Here is an 8910-nt window from a genome sequence, read left to right as displayed (position 1 = left end):
TGGAGATAGGGGCCTCTAAGGAGGTAATTAAGGTTAAACGAGTTCAAAAGGATGAGGCCCTAATCCAAAAGGGTTGGTGTCTTTGTAAGAAGAGGAAGAGACACTGAAACTCTCTCTCTGGGCTGTGTGACAACATAATGAGAAGATGGCCTTCATCAAGCCAGGGAAGAGAGGCCTCACCTGAAACCAAGCCTGTCAGCACCTTGATCTTGAACTTCCCAGCTTGTTTAAGTCTCCTGGTCTGTGGTACTTTGTTATGGCAGCCTGAGCTGACTAAGACGCCTGTCAAGAAGTCTAGACTTTCTCCAAGTCGATGACAAGTTATATAACTCAACTTGCCACTAATTCAATTCACTTCTCTCTATGGAATCCCACTGAGAGGAGTGGAGGTTTCTATCTCCTTGTTCAGAGGTCCCCCACTCCCCTTTGCTGTACTTGATAACGTGTGGCGCTGCAAAGTACAGTCTCCTGGGCAGAAAAGTAACATTGCACCCTCATGCCTTGTTCAGTGATGAAGTAACCTGTTGATCGGGAGAGTCCCCTGAGGCTACCCACCCTCTGCTGCCCTGAGGAGCACTTTTCTCTGGCTGAGGCGGCTTGGCAGGGACCACCAGCAGCTCAGTCTTATTCAACCTTCAAGGAAGGGATCAGAGCAAGGGATGAACCCTGGAAATGTTTCCAAACTTTGTGCTGATTCCAGAATGGACACTTCGCTTCAGGGGGTGTCTGTGTTTTCACATATTGACGATTTACTGCATGTACCTTAAAGGATGATGAGGTGGACTGCCCCCTATTCCAGGTTAAGGGTAAAGGAGGGACAGAGAAACTTTAACCCCTATTTTCCCTTTGAGGCTCATAAGAAGTCATCTCCTCCAAGAAGGTTTTCTGGATTTTCTCATATCTAGCCTCTTTCACCTTTGAACTCACACCTGATTAGTCTTTACCTCTCTTTTCTAACTTATTTTCTTCTTCCTTCCACTATATGCTTTCCTTATCTTCAACATTAGACTCTGACCTTTTTCAAAGCAGCGTTGTGGACTTAGCCTTTTTTCTCTGTGAATCTCGCAGAGAATGGACACATGGAAGGTTTATAGCTGTGAGATGCAGCCAGGCCAGCTTTGTGCCTCTATCAGTACCGATAGATGCAGGGCAGAGCAGAGGCAGGACCCAAGCAGAGAGATTCCAGGAGGTAGAGGCAAGAGGAAGGATAAAGGGGGACTGCTCTTTGGGGATTCAGGACATAAAGGGCAGAGAGATGGTCATCAGACACCTGACATACACTCATGATTACCAGAATAGCACAAATCTGACTGTCTCAGATGGAAGCACCTCAGGGGAGAGATGGTGAGAGAGGCACATTTACATTAAACCTATTCAATCCTTGCTGAATGCCTACTCCATGCAAGGTGGTGGTAAAAACAAAGATGACGAAAACAAGAAGGACAACTGGTATTTCTTGCACACACTCCATGTGTCAGGCACGGTGCTAATAAGCTCATTCAAACACCACCCCTTCCACTCTGCAAGGTTAAGCATTTTATAAATGAGGAAACTAAGCCTCAGGGAGGTGACTTAACCTCCTGACACTCACAAAGCTGGTAAGCAGCAAAGCTGGGATTCCAACCCGGGTCCTACTTCAAACCCAGCCTTTCTGCTCAAGAATCTGCCATGGGACCTCTCCTCACAGGATTCTGCGTGGAGGGGTACACAGCTATGCACACTGCTAGCTCAGTAGCCAAGGCGGGAAAGCGGGGTGGGAGGATGAGCAGGGCACTGTGCCACTGTGAAAGAGGTTATCGCCTACTCATGAGGATAGGAGGAAGAAGAAACAAGTGAGAAAAAAGAGGTAAGTACAACTACTGTGGAAACTCAAAGTTTCTAGAAGAGCATTACTGAACTGTGAATGAGATGAAGAGTCTGGGCTATCAAAGGAAGGTGACCTTGAGCTGGCTAGTGAAAGATATACAGGATTTCAACAGGCAGAAAGAACTTGAACAAAATCATGCAGATGTGTACAAACTTGTGAATCTCAGAATTCAAATAGTCCAGTATGCAGAGATGGTAGGGGAAAAGATGTGACCAGATATTAGGAATTGGAAAACAAGCAGGAAGCAGGTTAGCTGCCACAGCTTCCTTATTGCTGGTGGCTAATTCTTTAAAGTTGAGCTTGTAAACTAGGAGTGTGTTGAGCAGGTCTGGCCTCGGTGTGTATTTGGTCTGCATATTTTTCACACTGATAAATTTCAATAAAAATCCAGAGTCATAGTTTCTTTTAAAACACTAGAAGTCCAGGCTCTATTGAGCCCTCCTTTCAACATGACAGCAGTTGGTCAGAACTGAGGGGAAGCGGCCGGTGTACCACAGTCATCCTCGTTCCCTAATCTGCAACATCCGCTGCTTCATTCCTCATTACTTGCAGCAGACACCTAAGATCATGACTCTGGATTTAAAATTTCATCTCATCACTTATCAAAGCAGAACACGGTCGATGTCAACACAACCACAACCCCAAAGGAGTACTCGAGTATGCCGCAGCACCACCTGTTCTGCAAGTCTTTGCTCAAATGTCTCCTCATCAGAGACCTTCTCCGATAAGCACCTTCTAAACCAGCACTTCCTCCACCCCTCTCTATCTGGCTTCATTTTCTTGACAGTACTCATCCCTGCAAGTTGCAGATGCTGTCGTTTACCTACCTGGTCTCCCTGTCATCACTAGATCGCGAACCTCAGTGAACCCCACGGGGAGCAAGGTCTCTCCTCTCATTTACAAAGCAAACAGAACAAGTGCCGAGGTGCATAATGAGCACTCAATACCTATCTGTTGAATGAGCGAAAGACTCAGTTGAACTTGACTCTGGGTACTGAAATGCTTAGTGCACTTGAAACTTACCTGCTGTGCCTTGGCCCAGAATACATCTTCCAAGTGAGTGGCGAACCCTTCACTCAGCCACTCCTCCGTCCAGTCTCGAGCCCCAATCGCCAGGCCAAACCAGGCGTGAGCAATTTCATGGCAGAGACGGGTCCCACAGAGCTGGCTCATTCCAGTCAAGGTGCTCTGAGAGAGGAAGACGATGTGTGGGCTGTGGATAATGGGGGAGAAAACACACAAGAGTCTTGTCAGGGCCTGTCGTCATGGCCGCCCCCTGGGGCAGCTTTCTCAGCCCTGCCAGCCTGTTATTATCATGTGCATGCTAGATCACGACCGATAGGCTCACAGCTTAGATGCTTTTAGAAATAAATAAAGTGGCAGTTTGCGTTCCTGGCAGCGGTTCAGGCTGCCGTTTCTGCCAAGCAGTTGTCTCCGTCATCAAAAGGCTATTACCTGTAATAAGTAACCTGCGCCGAGCTTTACACGGAAGAAATTACAAGGCTGTGGAAGCATTTACCCTGAAATCTGGACTGTAAAAGAAGAGCAGGTGTGGGAACGTGAAGCCCATGCTGTCAAGACAGTGATCAAAGAAGACCCTTCAGCCAAAAATCCGAGTAGCTTACAGACAAAGTGAGAAGTCACGCAGAAGGACAGGAAAAGCCGACAAGAATGGAACCAAACATTTTCTCTTTCAGGCCAGGGCTGGTTACAGAGGTAACAAACTCACAGGTGCCATGGATGGGTGAGGTTTCAAGAGACTCTGATAAAGGCTGAATCTCTGTAAGGCTGAGATTTTCAAAGGTATCTTTTCCTATCTACAGATGCTTGTAATTCACATGCCACAATGATAGGCAGAGAGAGAGAAGGAAGTTAACTCACTCAGGTGTGCAAATGGCCCCAGGGCTGGCACCAGCCAGGGAGATTTATTAATATCTAATCTCATTTCCCATACTTTGCTTTAAAACCCCAAACACCATGATTAGAGCTGCACTGATGAAACGGCAGGAAGGGAGGCTGAAGAGAGAAGAGGTAAAGGGAGTGCCTCCTGTGCTTCGGTATTTCTCATTTATCCAGGACTTGTTTACAGTCTTATGAATGAAGAACTTGCTTTGAAAAAAAAAAACAAACAAACCCCTCCTCCATCAATTGAACACAAGCAGTTGTGAAACCTTCCAAATTAAGAAACTGTACACACTGGTTCCTTCCTTTAAAAGCCATGCATTTGCCATCATGTGGGCTCTGCACAAGCCAGAACTGCTTGCAGATTTGTCCTCCGCCCCCACGGCCACCAGTAGAGAAAACCCCACCTGTATTTCCCTTGCACAACATCACCCATTCAGCTCAGGGAGCTCAACTGAAATCACGGCAGTCATGTGTGCCAAAACAGACAGCTTTCATGTGAAATAATAACAGGGCAAGCACGCAAATGAGAAAGTGTTTGCCAGGATCTCAGCAGAGTCCACCAGAAACTCCGGGAAATAAAAGTGTAGCTGGGACATTTAGGATACAAGGGTGCAATGCAGCAGGCGCCAACAGTATTTCAGAGCACTAACTCAGAGAAAAAAAAAAAAAAAAAGGAAGGCAGGGAGGAACGCAGGAAGCAAAGAGAGAAGGGTGAGAGAGAGGGAGGAGGGTGGGGGGGAACCAAGAGGCACAGGAGCTAAACTTCCTCTTCCTGAGAAAGTCGCCCATGGAGAAGACAAACTGCGAAACCTGGCATTTTCAAGTAAATGACCCTTTGCTCTGGCATGTGCAGTGCTACAAAGAAAAGCCACAGAAATGTACCAAGTAAATAACATTCCAGACATACTGCTGGCAGCACTTCACCCTTTTGGCTAAAACAAAACAGAAGTAACTTCAGGCTTTGTAAACAGGCTCAAAGACAAGCCTGCATTGGAAAGGTCTGCTGGCCAGAGACCCAGACGGTGCACGCAGAGTTACAGACATGGTGTGGCTGAGCTGACCCCTCGGCCCAGGAGGGGTACACACGTTGATGACTGTGAAATTGCAGACTGTTCATGAGGAAAAAGCCTGCGCTGTCCACAGCGACCTGCTGGCTGCTTTGTCCCAGTGTGGAAGTTGATCCAGGCCCTTTTATGCAAATATCAAAGTCTGAGAGGGCTGAAGGAATGCACAAAGCAGCTGTGTGGGGGTGGCATTTCATTTTCCTGTCCTGTAATTTTTCCCCTTCAACAGTCTTCGTTGTCTCCACCAGACCCGGTATTTTGGAGATACACCCTGGCCTTGGTTGGGCTCAGGACAGACCCAGACATTGCTGGAACGGTGCCTGAATTCCCATTCCCTGTCCTCAATACTCTCTTCCTAGCCAGGGAGAAATGTGTTTCCTACTGTCTTCTGAGAAAACCGAAGCTTAAACTTCCTTCTAGATTGGAAGGGTGTGCGTTTCGCTTGATACAAATGACCCTATTATCAGTGGAAAACATGACCTTCTCCCTGAAAAGCAATTTTCCAGTTTGAGAACCAGACCCCAAATTCTCCTGCAGCGGAGTTTTCTGTCTAAGGTTGGGTTTTACCTATGGATCATACCTCCCTATAAAGAAAATGGCTTCTTTCTTAAACTAAATAAAAACACAGAGTGAGGTTTTGATAATCTTTCTCACGGGTTGTTAACAAAATCCTGACATAAAAGGATCAATAGAATTTTTTTTCAAGTTAAGGAGAATTTACTCCTCTCCTTTTGAACTTAAATGTCAGGATTTTTAAAGGTAACTAGAATTTTTAAACTGCTTTTTTTTCAACAATGAATGAAGAACAGTATAATGCTCAAACTCACTTCAAGGAGTAATATTAAATATTTCTCTACCAACAGATAATCTCTTTCACACCCTCCTTCAAAATAGAATGAATGTTTAGAATTTTCTACTCAAACCTTTCACTTGATTTATAAGTTTCACCCCTGGGCTCCACATTTTCCCAAGTTGTCAGAATTGTATTCATGGTCCTAGTCAGTCAGCCGGGCATCAGTCTTCACTCTGACAAGCTCCATTTGAAAACGGGTTTTCTTTTTTCTTTTTTCCCTTGAAAGGGCCTGTGTCAACTGCCTCTACAAATGCCAAATTGTTGATTCATCATCATTACAGAGGATGGAAGATAATCACTTCAGTGACATCTTCATCCTAAAAATGGTTCTTTTTAAAAATGTTTTTCAAAATCAGAGTTGATCATTTTTCCCAAATAAGAAATGGGTGGGAAAGGAATATTTTCAACTGTCACAAAGCACAATCCCTCTTATTTGTATTCTCCGTCATAAATTCTCACTGCAAGTGATCTTGGGGCCAGCGGGGAGAGCAGGGGGCGGGGCAGGGCAGGGCAGGGCAGGGGCGGGGCAGAGCAGGGGGGCGGGCAGGGCCCCAGCGGGACGCGTGTGCTCCTTCCTTGCCGGGAGACCACCAGCGGGGCTGCCTCCCGACAAAGGCCACGTCGTATTGTCTGTCTGCTGCCTCCCCCCTCAAGTTTAAAAATATCGTTTCTGGTCTAAACAGTTTCTCAGGACTGTTCCTAAAAGCTCCCTCCTCACGCAGATTAGAAGGCCGTGTCCGTTAATTTAAAACACGCTTCTAGCAGAGGAGGAAGGAGTGCCTTCATTACTCTCAGGAGCCGCTCCAGTCCTTCGGGAGGAATTCAATTTGGAGAGGAAATGGAGAATTTCATCAGATCTTAAGCAGGGGCTGGTGTGTGATTTATTTCTGCTTTGTCCAGGGAGACGTGACCGGCGTGGCCCACCTTGCAGCTCAGGGAGAGGTGCAGCACCGCGGCCCCAGCGGGTTAGAGCAGGCTGCAGGCCTACCGAGAGGACAGGAAATTGCTTCTGGTTAGGGACAAGAAGAACCCCAGGGCACCCCACCATTATCCTGGAGCAGATCCAACACGCCTTAGGCGGAGCAGATTCACTTTTTATACAGGTCCTTGGGAAGTTCGTCCAGGAAACAGACACATACTCACCAAGCTTGAACTTATGGGTTCAAAGTTTCTCACAGTCTCAACATGTGGAGCCCAACATTCCATTCCAGAGAGGAAAGAAAAATCAAGAAAGAAGGGAACCCTGAGTACTTCCAGAGTTAAACTGGATAGTTTTAAAAGGACCTCATGATTATGTGAAAGCAACTTTTGCTTGCATGACTTAATTAGTTGCAAATATAATCCAGATAACTGAAAGGTTAAAGATTCGGAATGCTTCCCAGGTGGCTCAGTGGTAAAGAATCTGACTGCCAATGCAGGAGACACAGAAGATATGGGTTCTATCCCTGGGTTCGGAAGATTCCCCTGGAGTATTCTTGCCTGGGAAACTTGATGGACAGAGGAGCCTGGTGGGCTACAGTCCATGGGGTTACAAAGAGCTGGACACGATTGAGCATGCATACGGGAGAAGGCAATGGCACCCCACTCCAGTACTCTTGCCTGGAAAATCCCATGGACAGAGGAGCCTGGTGGGCTGCAGTCCGTCCGTGGGGTCGCACAGAGTTGGACACGACTGAAGCGACTTAGCAGCAGCAGCAGCAGCAGAGTATGCATACAGACTCAGAGTAAGTAGCTTGGGACAATGTGAAAGGGAGGACAAATAGGAGTTACCCATCCCTTGGTAACATTTCATGCAAAAATGGGCACAATAAAGGACAGAAATGGTATGGACCTAACAAAAGTAGAAGATATTAAGAAGTGGCAAGAATACACAGAACTGTACAAAAAAGATCTTCATGACCTAGGTAACACGGTGGTGTGATCACTCACCTAGAGGCAGACATCCTGGAATGTGAAGTCAAGTGGGCCTTAGGAAGCATCACTATGAACAAAGCTAGTGGAGGTGATGGAATTCCAGTTAAGCTATTTCAAATCCTAAAAGATGATGCTGTGAAAGTGCTGCACTCAATATGTCAGCAAATTTGGAAAACTCAGCAGTGGCCACAGGACTGGAAAAGGTCAGTTTTCATTCCAATCCCAAAGAAAGGCAATGCCAAAGAATGCTCAGACTACCGCACAGTTGCACTCATCTCACACGTTAGTGAAGTAATGCTCAAAATTCTCCAAGCCAGGCTTCAACAGTACGTGAACCGTGAACTTCCAGATGTTCAAGCTGAAGTTAGAAAGGGCAGAGGAACCAGAGATCAAATTGCAACATCCCTTGGATCAACGAAAAAGCAAGAGAGTTCCAGAAAAACACCTACTTCTTCTTTATTGACAATGCTAAAGCCTTTGTGTGGATCACAACAAGCTGTGGAAAATTCTTCAAGAGATGGAAATACCAGACCACCTTACCTGTCTCCTGAGAAATCTGTATGCAGGTCAAGAAGCAACAGTTAGAACCAGACATGAAACAACAGACTGGGTCCAAATTGGGAAAGGAGTATGTCAAGGCTGTATATTGTCACCCTGCTTATTTAACTTATATGCAGAGTATATCATGTGAAATGCCAGGCTGGAAGAAGCACAAGCTGGAATCAAGATTGCCAGGAGAAATAGCAATAACCTCAGATACACAGATGACACCACCCATATGGCAGAGAGCGAAGAAGAACTAAAGAGCCCCTTGATGAAAGTGAAAGACGAGAGTGAAAAAGTTGGCTTAAAACTCAGCATTCAGAAAACTAAGATCATGGCATCAGACCCATCAGTTCAGTTCAGTCGCTCAGTCATGTCCGACTCTTTGCAACCCCATGAATCACAGCACGCCAGGCCTCCCTGTCCATCACCAACTCCCGGGGTTCACCCAGACTCATGTCCATCAAGTCAGTGATGCCATCCAGCCATCTCATCCTCTGTCGTCCCCTTCTCCTCCTGCCCCCAATCCCTCCCACCATCAGAGTCTTTTCCAATGAGTCAACTCTTCACATGAGGTGGCCAAAGTACTGGAGTTTCAGCTTTAGCATCATTCCTTCCAAAGAAATCCCAGGGCTGATCTCCTTCAGAATGGACTGGTTGGATCTCCTTGCAGTCCAAGGGACTCTCAAGAGTCTTCTCCAACACCACAGTTCAAAAGCATCAATTCTTTGGCGCTCAGCCTTCTTCACAGTCCAACTCTCACA

The 8910-nt window shown here is 46.4% G+C and overlaps 1 protein-coding gene across 8 annotated transcripts in view; it reads right to left on the bottom strand.

The window, feature by feature from the left end:
* The window catches only part of AOPEP (aminopeptidase O (putative)), a 422219-nt gene that overhangs the window by 165894 nt on the left and 247415 nt on the right, over nt 1-8910 (bottom strand). For all 8 annotated transcript variants that reach the window (XM_059889131.1, XM_059889130.1, XM_059889129.1 and 5 more), the window contains 1 exon segment: nt 2891-3080. In XM_059889131.1, coding sequence (XP_059745114.1) covers nt 2891-3080 — 190 coding nt within the window.

Source organism: Bos taurus, chromosome 8 (assembly GCF_002263795.3).
Source record: "Bos taurus isolate L1 Dominette 01449 registration number 42190680 breed Hereford chromosome 8, ARS-UCD2.0, whole genome shotgun sequence".
In the NCBI taxonomy this organism is placed as follows: domain Eukaryota; kingdom Metazoa; phylum Chordata; class Mammalia; order Artiodactyla; family Bovidae; genus Bos; species Bos taurus.
Note: the sequence above shows the minus strand (reverse complement) of the source record. Positions and strands in the feature narration are given on the sequence as shown.